This window comes from Gambusia affinis, linkage group LG21 (genome assembly GCF_019740435.1).
Source record: "Gambusia affinis linkage group LG21, SWU_Gaff_1.0, whole genome shotgun sequence".
Taxonomy (NCBI): domain Eukaryota; kingdom Metazoa; phylum Chordata; class Actinopteri; order Cyprinodontiformes; family Poeciliidae; genus Gambusia; species Gambusia affinis.
The window spans coordinates 4,167,671-4,182,741 of record NC_057888.1 but is presented as its reverse complement, the minus strand read 5'-3'; the positions used below and the strand labels follow the sequence as shown (position 1 = coordinate 4,182,741).

Here is a 15,071-nt window from a genome sequence, read left to right as displayed (position 1 = left end):
CCGGTGAAATAAATCCGACAGGTTTCCCTGTGGAGCTATTTCTGGAAGTGTAATAATGTAGCTGACTTTCCCCCCTTGTCTGCCAACCCGGCACCCTGCGGTGTGTGTTTGAGAGCATCGAATTGGCAGACAGCAGCATATATCAGGGCGTTCCAGACTCCAACAGGCCTGCAAGGATAAGAGCTGTTTTCTTTGGTTTGGGTCCAGCACAGTGAAATGGCAAAAAGCCAGGAGAACAGCGAACGCACCATGGGGTATTCTCTCTCCTCCACAATCTTCTTAACTTCATCTCCTTCCTTTGAGTCATCATAATCTTCATCTCCACTCCCAAACCCAGACGCCTGAGGCAAACATGAGAGCAGCGGAATGAAAGAATTGGAGTCACAACATAAAACATTTAGGAGAGCAGAGAAGATGGACGGAAAAATAATCAGAGTTCAGGCTGGAGGATGAGAAAAGAAAATCAGTCTCTAAAAAAAATATATATTTTTTAAAGCATAATTCCAAGATTTAATGATTATATTTAGGAGAAAACACATTTCAGAGCCAGGAACATCAATCAAAATATAGATTATTTTTTGTCACAAAATGCTTTCAAAGAGCCAAGCCTTTGTAGGTCAGAGAGGAACGACCATATAAGGTTAGACTTCCTGTGTTGTAAAGACAAAACTGATCATCTTACTGGCCATCTCACAGCTGTGAAAAAGTTCTGCATTTTGGTCACATTTCAGAAAATGAACCTGATATCTGAACATTTAAACACTTGATCTGGGAAACATTTGAAATATCCAAAATAAACATATAAAATAAATGATGAAGTGTTTGTAAACAGAAATATATTTCACAAAAAGGTTTAGTTGAGACCAAACCACCAGGCTGAAGAATTTTATCATTTGATTTTTGTAAAAAAAAATAAAATAAAAAATAAAAATAAAAAAATAGAGAGAAAACAGAAAAAAAAATAAATCAAGCAAACGACAATTATTGAGTTTTTGGTAATTTATCATGTGATTAATTGATTTATTGTTTATTGTGACAGGCCTGCCTCATATATTACATAGATTCATCACATGAGTAGGGAAATATTTCAAGCTTTTCTTTATTGCAATTTAAAAGTTTATTGCTACGAGAAAGTCATTAAAATCCCAAATTCTGAATTATTCAGAAAATTAAAATGTGACATAATTTAAATAACATATTTACTGAATAAATAATTCTGATAAACCAACTGAAAGAAAAACCCAACTGGAGTCTAGAACTTTCTCTGCATATTAATAGTTTTGTGAATACAGGTCCAGTTAGTTCAGCAAAGTCTTAATTTCTTTAGTTAATGAAAATATTTCTTTGCTCCTTGTTTTCATTATTTCATATTCATAGAGCATACTGCAATACTCTACGCCCACCAGCAGAGGGCGTACTAGCCATGTGTTTTGAGCAGCTTTCCAGGGAAGCAGAGTTTTTAAGGCAGACTCACGTAAGGATCGTCCTCCTCACACTGGTCATGTGGAGCTGTGGGATCCGACTTCAGCAGCAGCTGCTGGATGGAGCCCTGCAGACGGTGAAGAGCGATGAACATTAGTGCTTCATATATGCTTTTTATGGATGCTTGTCTCTCTAATGACGCAAACCTTCCTCAAACTTCTTACATAAAGTCACGTTAAACCACAAACTTCAAGATAACCGACCACAATAAATACAGCTCAAGAAAATCAAAACGAGGCAACGTGACAATGTGTTGCATTTGATTTAAATTGACACTATTTTATGGTTTGAGGTGTCCATCACCAGCTGGATCCTCACTGCACAGGTGGAGTTAAACCTTTCATAACATTACAAAAACACAAACTCTTACCAGGTGTTTTTGTCTGGTTCCTATTGGAAATATCTTAGTATGCTTGAAACAAGACAAAACTAACTTGTCAGCAAGAAATGTTTTAAGTCAATAATTGCTTAATATTGATGGATCTCCCAGTGAAAATTTTACTTGTTCATCAATATTCGAATTCTATTTTTTTAGATTTTAATTATGTTTCTTATTTAATAGCGACACAGCAATTGCGAAATTTAGATTTTTTTTACATTAGCGGAATATTGTAAAAGTTTTGCGCACATTTATAATGGAAACGCATTGAAGAATGGGCCAAGTCAAAGTCCAGAGTTAAATCTGCTGCTTATGCACACAGACGCTCTCCAGGCATCCTGACCCAGCTTGGGCTATTTTACGAAGAAAAATAGGACAAAATAAGAGATTTCATGACGCATAAAGACAGAAGAATGAGACTGAAAAATACTGGCAGCTGTAAATGTGGTTATTGCTTTGGTCTGCAATAAAATTAACCAATTTTTATTTTAGTACATTGATTTAATTCATAGATAAAGCTTTGGGGGGAATTTTAGACTTCAATTTGTGAGCCCTAAAGATATCCAGGTGAGTCAAATGCTTGACATGTAGCTCTAAATCTTAGGTTATAGCAACATTATTTTTTATTTTCTTGTTTATTTACAGATTACTGCCTTGAAGGTGGTCTAAGCTGCATTATGGGAGATTCTACGGAGATTCAGCCAAACTTGTTGACGTAAAGACGAAGGCAGAAGACAAACACCTGTTTTTAATGGAACAAGGCACTGCCTGTGAAATCCCGATGTGGTAGAGAAGTGATGAACAGAGACGGAGGGAACAAATAGAGAGAAAGAAGAGGAATGGGTGGATAAGAGCCGATGGAGCGAGCCAAATCACAGACATCTGTTTGTGCAGTAAACAACACATCTGAAACAAAGAACGTGCCACGTAATCCATTCTGCAGCTTTAAAATGATAATTCACTCGTTCACTCCATTGGTTTGCAGGTTCAGATAACTAATTAAATTAATGTAAACAATTATACAAGGTTTGGGTCCAAGTATCCAAATGATTTATAAATCTTACATTAAATAATAATCGAAGGAATACACAAGGAAAAAACAAGTGAACTTCATCCGCAATAGTTTCCAAATTCCTTCTGAATATGCAGAATTCCCATTTCATAAATTATATAATTTTTTTCCATAATTTCCACAATTAGACGATTTTGTAACTGAGATAAAAGTACTGCAGTGGTATTAGTTCAGGAATTAGGAAGGTGTTCTTTTGTTGGCTGTAAGCTGAAACCGAATCTTCAAATTGAAAGTTAACATCAGAAATGCGGCACAGCTAGCAGAAGCAGGAAGGTAGAAAAGCAGTAGATTAATCTCCACTGCCTCAAAGGTTCATGGGATTGGTTATAATGCAGTTTTTCCTTGAAGGTGGACAACAATTACATTTAGCATCAACACTGCAGTACAGCTGTCTGCCACAGGAATCTAGAAAAGCAGAAATTTAGAAGTCCCCACTGGCAGTCACATTAAAAGTGTAAGAGTTGTTTAGAAAACATGTATTCCTTAGAGAAGGAGGAAGTTAGAGGAGCAGTAAGTGCTAGCTCCATTAGCACTGCAGAAGTTTTTGTAGTTTAAACGGACATTACTTCAAAACGTAGGCAAAGACTAACAGATGGTTGGATGAAGAAACAGGCAGGTGGACCAATGGATGAATATTTTTCATTTCCTTTACTCACATTTTAATACCTGGAAAACTCCTAAATAATACTGTGTATGTTTTCAGGATGCGTCTTTATCTCTAAACCTAATGTGTCCTTAAGATCTCTACCTTATTATCAAAACGAAAAAACTTTTTACTTTTGGGAAGGAAGCTTTCAACAGTAGCAATGGGTTCATAAATTGATGGACACAGACATAATCAAAGGGGAAAGCTGGGATGAGACCATGTGTAAGACCAAGTTAAACTTTTATTGTTCTTTCTTCTTCCTGTGTGCTCATCCAGAGGCTACGGCTGCAGAGAGCCACTGCTGAATCAGGCCTGTTATTGCTCTCTGAGAGACGATCTCTGACTGAGCTGCCAACTCAAACACTGAGCAGATGAACTGACACTACTGCTCCTCCTCGTCTGAATGTAGCGGGGCAGAGGAGTGATGAAATACATGGGGCTTACTCTGAAGAGGCGGTAGAACCTATGAATGAGATCTCTTGTCTAATAGCAACCATATTTAATCTTCATAACTGAGCATCTACCTCTCATTGTATAGTTGGGTAGCAGAAATTGTAAAATAGCAAAGGTATGACACGCAAGTCCCCCCTGAATGGAGGGAATCCAGCAGTTCATTCACAAAATGCAATGTAATTTAGAGTTTTCATGAAAGCAAAGTTAATTGCAAACAGTATTTTGCAGTCAGATGTACAAAAATATGAAGATGATTTGGTTGTACAGCAATCTGAATACTTTACGACTATATAGAGAAAATTCACATTCGCTGGGTTAAAAAATACTTTTTAAAAACATTTTAAGTTTTGAAAGTAGGAAATGAAACCCTGCATTCGATAAACTTAGGGTCTTTTCATACTTGATGGTTCGGTAAGCTGTCAGGACCAAAATTGCAACATTTATTAAATTTTCTCTTGCTGCGGTTTTCTTTCACACTGAACTGTGTCAAACGATCCAAACTAATTCAAACACCAATTCTCCTCCTCGCCTGTGAGGGCGCTGCTCCGGGAACTATTGCAGGTAATGACATAAAAACCTCTGAAGAAAACACTGAGCTCAACTTCCTTCTTCACAAAATATGAACAAAAATGGAGTAGGATTCCTCTGTTTTCTTTGGTAAGCGACCACAAGCCATTCCTCTCGCTAGCGCTAGCCACACATTTGTTTTGGTTGCGTTTACCCAGCATGCCCTGCGCCACAGTTTGGCACTCATATAGACATTTGAACTTCACTTCAACCAAGCCAAGACTTAAGTTTGTAGGCAGACCAAAGTTCACTCTTTTGGTCCTCATCAGAGTTTGATCATTCTTACCTCCCCAAACGAACCGGACTTTCCAGACAAATGGACTAGAGTTTGATTGAAACAGATTAAACAATAAAAATTTATTTGAAATAATCAGTAGCATAGATTGAAATGATTCTGATTTAATGCCTGATGTCCCCAGAAAATAAAAGCAGAGTCGTATTTTTAAGGATTTAAAGCATTACAGACATCAATTACAGACTATAACTTGACATCAAGTCACTTAAACCCAAAGAATTTAACCAATTCTGAGAAAATTTGGTCACACTACAGGGATCTGTTGATTCTGTGTGAATTTTGCAGATCTGTGAAAAACTGGAAGGACTTATTGATGTAATCTGGAGTTTAAAGGGCCACATAAAAAGTTACGGCGGGCCTTGAGTTTGACACATTTGGATTGAAAGAAAGAGTTCGATGACAAAAAAAAAATGTTTTAAAATGTGTAAAAATGATCTAATCTTTGGAAGGTTTATTAGTGTTCGTAATATAAACCTGAGATTTTGATGACGATCCTCATAAAAGATCAAATCAGTTCTAGAAAAACCGCCAACTATAAACAAACTACTGATATTCAGTTCATCTCAAGTGATTTCTCCCCACTATTATTAGACAAATAATGGATTTTATCAGGAAATCCCTGGAACTTTTACTGTTTTATTGTCCATTACAACAACACTGAGGGCTGATTTCACCTCCTGCACTTCTAACCAGCTAAACTCCTGAGTATTTTTAACAGCTACTGTGGGGGATTGGGCTTTCTATCCTAGCATATTTATCAGTGATTAGGTTCAATTCAACGTCTCAGAGAGACGCCCAGCCATATTTCAAACCTGTAAATCACAAACAGCTTGCCATTTATGAGCTCTCATCGGAGAAGACAGCACTCAGACACATGTGGTCTTTCATTCTGGGGTCTCTTGAGGTGGCCGTAAAGCTGCCAACAAAGATGACTGTGTTCACATCAGAAAATGTAACGGAGACAACCGTCCAAACATCACATCTGTCTGCATCCTGGGTCTGGATTCAGTCACCGCCGTGAACTCTCTGATCCAAACGCACTGACATCAGGAACGACGGGCGAAACCAGCCGGATTTGCAGCTGTCAAACACGTCTAAGAACAAACAGAGCAGGGGCTTCGTACAGGGCTCTCTGTTGCTAAAAAATGATGGATGGGAAGCAGCTTTACTTTGCACTCATGTGCACATTTACACGGTAAATACAGTAAAAGACTCACCACAAACCGAGGAAGACCCGTTCCACCGGCGTTCCCCACGAAGATCCCGGAACTGGACTCGAAGGTCAGAGGTTGGGCGCTCCTTGTGAAGGCCACTTTGTGGTATTCCTCACAGTCCATGTAGAGGCGGATCTAAAGGGACAGGACAACAGAAATGACAAGGAAAACTAGAAGTGTCGTTAAAAAGGACACAAATCCGTCCAGCTCACCTCCGCTCCTTGCACAGTCAGGGTAAACCTCGCCCACCGTCCTGTCAGCTCCCCCATTTTGAAAGAGGCGGCCTCCCTGGTCCCACCTCTGGTTTCTGGGTCGGTGTAGTACAATATGACGTTCTGGGCACCGTCTTCCACCTCTGACAGGGCGACACCTAGCTGCACGATCTTATCAGTGCAACCAAAACAAAAACAAAGGCATCAACCAAGACGGTCCTGATGGATCAATTACTGCAAACAGGAATCATTGAAAAATAACAACTGCGTTTCCACAAACTATATAATTGTGCAAGTTAAAAAATAAAAAACAAAAATAAATCTACTTAAAGGCAATTTATTTAAAAAAAATGTTTTCACTAAGATGAGTTGTATTTCCTACGATGCCATACTAGGGATTTTGTAGAAACATTTCTAAAAAAATGAGGAGAAAATTTCTGCCAAAAAACTCTGAAATATTGATATTAATAAAGAAACTTTGCAAATTTCTGAGTCTCAGCAGTAGAAAGGTTTTGACTTTTAGAAAATTTGAAAAAGCTTTTTTCTAGAAAATTTTAGAGATTAATCTTAAAATTCTGAGATTTTTTCAAGAATTTTAAATTTTTTTTTTTTTACTTTTCAGGCTCAGAAATTTCTTGTTTTTTTTTTCTAGAAAATGACTGAGATTTATCTAAAAATTCAGAGTTTTTTGGTGGAAATGTACTCCTTTATATCTACAATGTGTGAAATTATTCTTGAGCATAATTTCACTAAATTACGACGGAAAAATTTTTTTGCATCCCAACCAGATCTTGCTACTGTTGGAAATGATGGAGAAGACAACAGGAAGTGGTAGGAGAATGTCTCAGCATGGTTTCTATTGACCTATCATGTGAATAGAATTGAATCTTGTATTTAATGGAAACACCACTTCTGTTGATTTGAATTTTTTCAATATTAGTAGAATTTCAACAAGGTTTTCTGCACATTTGTAATCGAATAACGTCTCACTTTTTGATATGCGTCTGTGATGGCAAAAAGCACTCCGCCGCGTCGTGTGGTTGGTTTCGCTATCACCGTGATGGCGAAGTTGTGATGGAACGGATCTGGAATGAACGACTTTGTGAGGCGGCCCACGTTTGCACCCGGGCCGAAGCTGTAGGCCGGGTTGCCCTCAAATCCGTTGACAAAGGAGACGGAGGGGGGCAGAGGAACGCCGATCAGCTCCGTCAGATCCAACGAGCTTTGAGAACCCCGGTCTGCCACAAAACAAACAGAAAGTGTGAAAGAGGAGAAAAAGAAAGAGTTTGTTCTCCACTAGAGTTCAGAGGTCATCACCGGCCACCTTCATCCCAGAAGAAAACAAACTGGTCGACCAGAAAGCTGCTACTTGGAAAAATGCTGAGAATGAAAGAGACTCCAGACAGCAAGAAGTGGAAATTGATTTAGTAGTTTCTCATTACTGGGATTCACCCAGTGATACCATTCACTCCAGACTGGGAAACATGCACTCATGCATGCTTCAAAGTGTAAATGTAGCAGAAAACGACGCAGTTTCCAGCTGGTCATTCAAAACTTAATAAAAACAAAATGTGATTATAAAAGAGGACAGATGCTTTTGGGTCGATGGTTCCATCTGTAAAGCCGCACCACCAAACATTATGAGCAATTATTTGGGTTACTTTGTCTGCCATGAGAGAAAAATATATAGTTTAATTTATTAAGTTGTATTTTCACAATGATATCCAGTCATTTATAAATGTCAGTCTCAAACTAAACATTTAATTACTAAACTAGTCATGCTAAATATTTAGCTTATCACTAAACAGTTATGCTAAATATTTAGCCTACTATCTAATTAGCAAGCTAAATATGTCACTAAATATTAAGCTTCCCATTTAAGCATTTAGTTTGGAGCTAAGTATTGCAGCTGGATATTTGAATCAAACAAAACATATTTAAATACAAGCTCATTTCCCTCCCACAGTTACTGGATCACACCAGAACACGCTCTCCAATCTCTCAGTCTGATCCAAACTTTTCCACTCCCATCTTCAGCACTTCTGACATTTGACATCATCATCATCACCCTATAAAGCCAACCAGTAAACCAAGAAGAGGTTTGCATCTGTCCACTGCCACTTCATCACCTTCTCCGAAATGAACTGCTACAGATTATTTTCTCCTCATGAGTGTTTAAACAGGAGCTGCAGTTTTACTTTAAAACAAGCAGACAGGAACCCTCAATCACCTCTCCTCACCACACCTGGTTCTCCTTTTAAGGAAGCCCATCTGAAACAATGGCCTGTTCTTCTGCATGTTATGCATTCTGGGCACCTGGAAAGCATTAGCCTGCACCACTGCACACATGCTGTGCAGTGGCAGCTCCCGCAAATGAGACTCACTGCATGGCGTGTGGCTGTCTGCGTGTAAAGTGCATTATGAGGAGAAAAACATTGAAAAAGTGGTAAAGAGGCAGAATGTAATATCACCAAGACTTTCACTTGAACTCTATTCAAGTGTCTGTAGAGTTTAATCGAACTCAAGTGGCTTGTATATATATAAAAAAAGCAACTAACTGCAATTTAAACTGTTCTGCTTTAAAAATGCAGATTTTTTGGGGGGGATTTTATTGAACAGTTTTTTAGAAAACAAACCGCCAGAGCCAACTTTTGTTGCACATATTTTGAGATACCAATTTAAAATTTGCTGTTCTGAATTTTCAAAATAGCTCAGTCTCAGTCAGAGTAAAATAAAAAGATTCTCAAATGAATTTTGTCAGGGCTAATTAAAAAAATTAACGGGATTTGATCTAAACCTTTCATTACAACACCAGAGGATTCGGGTCATGAGAAATCTGACTTTCTCAAAATGTTCTTGTACTTTTTCCTCAAAATATTATTTTTTCTAAACTTTCCCCCCCTCCAATTTTAAAAATTAAGTGTAAGATGTTATCCCAAGCACTATTAAATACTTATTTTTTGCAAATATAAGCATCTTAAAACCCCTTGGAAGCTGTATGGCATTAAGAGATTATTCTGCTGATACTGTAAAATTTATTTAAGCTCAAGCTGAAGTAGGAAATATTTTCCAAGTCCTCTTTGACCCACATCGGATTCCAAACACAAAATCCTGGAATCAGAAACTGGTGACTGGCTTCCTGGCAGCTTTGCTTCTTGGACACGAACTTTGCTCAATATTCTTCGCAGCCAAAGTGTGTCAGCTAGAATTCCCACAGCTCGTCAGTTCGGCTCCTCGGTGTGACTTCACCGCAGATGCTGCTCCTCTGGGTCAGACGCCAAAACGTCCGAACGCGTCGCCATGGAAACGGGGGCGGCCACCTCTGCGTCCAGGCGAAGTTCTCACAACGCAGCAAGGGTCCGTCCCGTTTCATGTTTAACTGATGTCAGCAAGTTGTTTGGTGTTCTGGGGTTTTATCCTCCTCAAACTCAGGGCGGTGTCACTGAAAATAATCAGGCTTGGATGAATTTGTGCACCACCTGCACTGGAGCACAACAAAAGAGGGTTACAGTAAAAAGCTCTCACGAAAGAGTTTGCTTCCATGGGATTGAGGCTGAAAAATCACTGAATGACTAAACCAGCTTGATAAGGTGAACTCCCTTTTCCTGGGAAAAAGACGACTCGTTTGACCACCACTCGTTTCTAATCATTTGACTACTAAACATGTCTCTCATACAGGGTTGGGTAATAAATCAAAAACAACATATACTGCAATAGAAACATAATATCAATGTCAACGTCCCAGAGATCTCTGATCCAGAAAAAAAAGCCAAACTCAAAATCTCTCAGCCAGCTAAGTAAAGTCGGTGGAATCAACTAACTTACTCACTCTTTGGTTACCTAGCAACGACCCTCTCAGTCACTCTTTGGTTACCTAGTAACCTGAGAGTAACTTGCGCAGCAGCAGCAGTTTCAGGTTTGACCACTATGCTTTGTAACTGCTTAAAAGAAAACAACAACTGGGAGAAAAAGGAGAAAATGAGAAAATTTAACAGGAAAGGTCACATAGCTAGTTTGGCAGTATTCCAGATATCTAAAATAAAAAAAAACTAAAGCTCACGCTGCAATATGTTTTTCAGCCATATTGCCTCTGCAGCATCGTGAATAAATCTTGAGCAATCCATCCTGAGCAAGGGGCAAAATATCTATCACAAAGATGATTTGTTCAGGTAAATCCAGTAAATTTCAAAATTAAAACAGTATGACAGACAGAAATTAGTATTTTATCTGATTTAGTGGGAGCCCTACCAATAAGATAACTTATATTAGCTTAAAAGTTTAAGCATCTGTAGCTGCTCCATCTCTCAGGCTACATTTGAGGAATTTGTTGATTTTGTTGAGTGAATTTTTCTATTACTTAAACAAAGCGACACTTAAACTTAAACCTTTTCAAATTATCTGTAACTTAAGAGTGCCAATGACGTTTACTGAAGTGTTTGAGGCATCAAAGTATGGGACGTGTGTATAAGGTTAAAAGGAAATCATTAAACAAGAATAGAGAACAACAAAACATGACTGAAGAGATGACAAAGTTGAGTTTCTTTGTTTCAATGCTGTAGCTAAAAGAATGTGATCCACCACAACACAAAAACATTAAATCTTACTCATACATTTTGGTCTCACTAACTTGAGACCAAGTAAGTGATCAATTAACTTCTAAAGAAAAAGGAGCCGATTTTGGGTCAAATGTCTTGTTATGAATTAAATAATATGCCATTTCCATCAATATTAAGGAATTATTTACTTAAAACAAGCTCCTATGTCTTGCTAAAACGCTGGAAGCTAGTTTTGTCTTATTCAAGTGCACTAAGATGTTTAAACTAGAAACTAGACCAAAAACACTTGGTAAAAATTGGTGTTTTTGCAGTGAATTGTTGTTACTGTGACTAATATGTCCTTTTGAGGTTATAAATCAGATTAGAGGTTGGACTAAAACATCAACATTTTCACAAAAAAAAGTATTTTTGTTTGTCCACATGAATACCAAAGGACGAAATTTTCGCTATAAACATTTTTCTCAAGTGTCTTTCAGCTCAGTATGTCAATTAAACGGATCATCGTTTGACTGGTGGAGGACAGAATATGCAGACAGTAACGAAAGGGGGAAGTTGTAGACAAACTGCTGAGACCACACAGCGAGGGTATTTAAATTGTAAATGTATATTTGCATGAGTCAGACCTCATTCAGCACAAAGCTGCTGTGTTTGAACTGAGCTTAGGTGCCAAGCCTGCAAGAATCCAAAGGAAAGGACAGGAAAAAAAACATCAGACATGAAGTCATCTGGATCTGGCTGGTGACATCAACTAAAATACTTCAATATTTTTTTGTGAGTACTCAGAAGAAACCTGAAGCTTTTTATACACTTTCTTCATATTCTAAAAAAATACAAAACGTATGCTACATGGCAAATTCTCTCCTACTTGCATACAAACAGCTGATTTTTTAACTAAAACATTTAAAGAAATATTTTCTAAACAAGATGGATTCCTTCAGAAACACCTTGAGTAAGAAAAATATAACAAAACCAAGGATTTATATCTTTAGTGATATCATTATTAAAATGATGGTAACATATAATTTTAATAGATGCAAGTGTATTTACCAATATAAAAACGTTATACATGTATGGGTTTTACGAATGAGAATACAAAGTAAACTCCACCTTAAACTGAGGTATCCATTTTTATAATGCATGAGAAATCTAAAATATTTTCATATCTTGTGTGTTTCTTTAAGTGACAGAAAATGCAATGTGTTATTTTAATATGACTATGATATGATTTTTGTAAATATAATTTGTCTTTTTTAATGTAAGCTGACCACAGGAAGAATAGCTGCTGCAACGGCTGCTGATGTCAAACATAAACAAAGCCAAACTCTGCAACATCAGAGTATGACGGACTTGTACAATAAGGAGGAAACTGAAAGTTTGGACCTTGTGGAATAAAAAGTAGTTTAAAAAAAATCAGAAGAACATAAGTAAAATACCTTATATTCACCTATAATCTTTAGATTGGGGAAGAAATTCCAAAAAGTTTTGTGCTGATTGATCACAAAAAGGTAGAGGACTAAAATGCAGAGAGAAATATAGTAAGTCAATTTTAAAATCAAACAGGCTGTCCACCAGCTTATGAAAAGTTTGAACATGTCAAGATAGCTGCAGGGTTTGTCTGCTTAGTTACTTTACAGAATCATGCAATGAACTGCATTTCTGTTCAATCAATCTAGGCTCAATGCAAATTTTCACCAGAAACACTGACACACTAACATTAGGGATAAGATAAACTCTGGTTCGTCTCAAAGGATTTGCCAGTCGAGCACTTGTCAGGGCAACACAGAAACAGAAACACATGCAGAAATTGGGCTCCAGCCAGCTACCAGATTTGCTGAATTCAATGCAGCTTTTTGGAAAGGTTTTTATCTAAAACAGATAGCCTGTGGTCTACATTGCCTCTATTTACTGATCCCAGCGGGGAAGAAGATTAAATGGTGTTGCAAGCACCTTGCTGCTGCAAGCGAACCACATGAGCCACACATGAGGACGGGGTTTGCTGTGGGAAAATGTCTCCTACTGTTTCCAATCTTGGTTACCATAAATACAGTAAAAAACAAAAACCGAGGATTCACATCATCATCTGTCAGCTCATCCTTCCACTTCTCTGCATTACAGTCTATCTGTTCAACCATCATGGTAATGTTCTTACAAAAATATTCCTGCACAGGCCGTAAGAGGAATAGTTACAAAGAAGTCCTTCATATGCTGGAAGATGCAAACAGAGGTGAGGAGCTGCATGGGGAAGTTTCTCCATGCAGCTTTAAAATCCAGCAGCAGCATAAGAGGAGTCTGTTCTCCACCTGCTCAAGGTATGAAAATGTCATCCTGGTTATAAAGTTGGCTAAATGTCAAAACATGGCGGGATTCTTAGAAGTGAGTAAACTGTGAGCCTCTTACACACGTCGTCCTCCATCGTTATTTTCAGTAGTGCAACCTCACAGTGAAAAAATTAGAAAAACTTTTAATTTTCGTACATTTTTTAAATAAAATCAGCACATTTCAAAATCAATAAACCCCTAACTACTCTTTCCAAATCAAAATGTCTTACTTCCAACCATGTCCAGGTAATTTAAAATAATTATATTTTATTTCTACTTTGCTTTAAGTTATTCAGAGTGTCTCTCATGTTTAGTTTCACTGAAGTACAAGATTGAGAAAGTAATTTAAATATAGGAAACAAAGGAGAACACACTGCAAAAACACAAAATCTTACCAAGTACTGTAATTTAGTTTCAAGTTCAAATATTTCAGTACACTTGAAATAAGACAAAACTAACATACAAGTAATTTTTCAGCAATATATAAGAGATTGTTTTAATCAGTGATTCTTTAGTTTTGTCTCACTTTAAGTGCACTCAAAAGTAGATCAAAAATAGTTGGTAAGATTTTGTGTTTTGCAGTGTATGGCCAAGAGGAAATTTATATATTTATATAGTTATTACAGAAGTACAAATATTGGTGGGGCACACAATTGAAAGTGAAACTCATTTCTTGGCATATTTTTCTGCTCACTGAATAAATGTAGTGGAAGGGTATTATTTTATGCCATTTATTTTTATTTGACCAGAGTGACGGTGCTGTATGTTCTAGAAAGAAATGCCTTTTAATCCTTAAAGTTCTGACAGAGCTTTAAATCTGCTAAATCTCAGCTTGATTTGTGAGTGTCAGGAAATCAGCTGAAATTATGACAGAACCACAAAGCAGAAGCAGCTTTTTCAGCATTTGGTTGTCAAAAAGTTGTACGATATTTTACGCAAACACAAATAAATCGGGTAATGAACCATTAATTATGTTGAAATGTGAAAAAACGTCTCCACTTCTTTGACAAAGCCAGACGTTTTTCTCGAACGGCGTTTACTACAAAAACAGTAGGCGGTTAGTAACCTTTATTTTAGAAAATTGTGGTCAACACACAATTGTTGTATTTATTGACAGAATGGTTTCACAAAGGCACTCAATGCAGCTGCAAAACATGAGTCATAACAAAGTTAAATAATAACCAACTCCAGAACCACAGAAAATCCTGCCCGCATTAAAGTGCCTCAATAAGCGACATCTCCACCAATCACATCCAAACTTGGCATGAGGGATTTCTTACATCTCTTCTCTGTGATAAATTACATTCCTGGCCTTGCTGCAGCACTGAAAGACGACTGCACAAAGCAAAAGTGGGCTACACATCCTCAGTTAACCCCTGCTAATGGCTTTGGTCGCAAACGCGACTAAAAGAAAACCTCCAGCATTGTGAGGAGTCTGATTGTTCTGGCATGTGTTGTTAATGCACTGGAAAGTATATAAATAAAACTTGAAGCAATTACGCTTAGCACGGAGGGAAATGAATCCCAAGAGTTTAATGTTTTCAGGGAAATTCCAGAGGAGTCAAACCTTTCATGATCCCACCAAGAGGAAACAGTCAGAAGGAGATCAAATCAATGTCAAGAGGCTTTTATTCAAGATTAAACCAATATGTGGCGTGACAGGTAGAACCTAAACAGGATTTTCAGTGTTTTGAATGTCAAGTGGTATCCTAACTATTAATTAGTTAGGATTGTAACCAATTCTAACTAATCCTAACTATTGCAAGTTTTGGATATTTTTCACAGAGCAAAAGAAAATCATGCACAATTGTGAAGGGAGGGAATGAAAATACTACTTTCTGTTTTTACCCTGAAGCTCCTAAATTAAACCCAACTGG

General features: G+C 37.5%; 1 protein-coding gene across 5 annotated transcripts in view; it reads right to left on the bottom strand.

The window, feature by feature from the left end:
* LOC122824302 (collagen alpha-1(XVIII) chain-like) overlaps positions 1-15,071 on the bottom strand; it is a 57,878-nt gene that overhangs the window by 18,894 nt on the left and 23,913 nt on the right. For all 5 annotated transcript variants that reach the window (XM_044104739.1, XM_044104734.1, XM_044104736.1 and 2 more), the window contains exons 3-7: positions 7,311-7,558; positions 6,321-6,491; positions 6,112-6,243; positions 1,475-1,549; positions 249-341 (exon numbers count right to left, since the gene is read on the bottom strand). In XM_044104739.1, the coding sequence (XP_043960674.1) occupies positions 249-341; positions 1,475-1,549; positions 6,112-6,243; positions 6,321-6,491; positions 7,311-7,558 (719 nt within the window). The remainder of the gene's footprint in view (positions 1-248; positions 342-1,474; positions 1,550-6,111; positions 6,244-6,320; positions 6,492-7,310; positions 7,559-15,071) is intronic.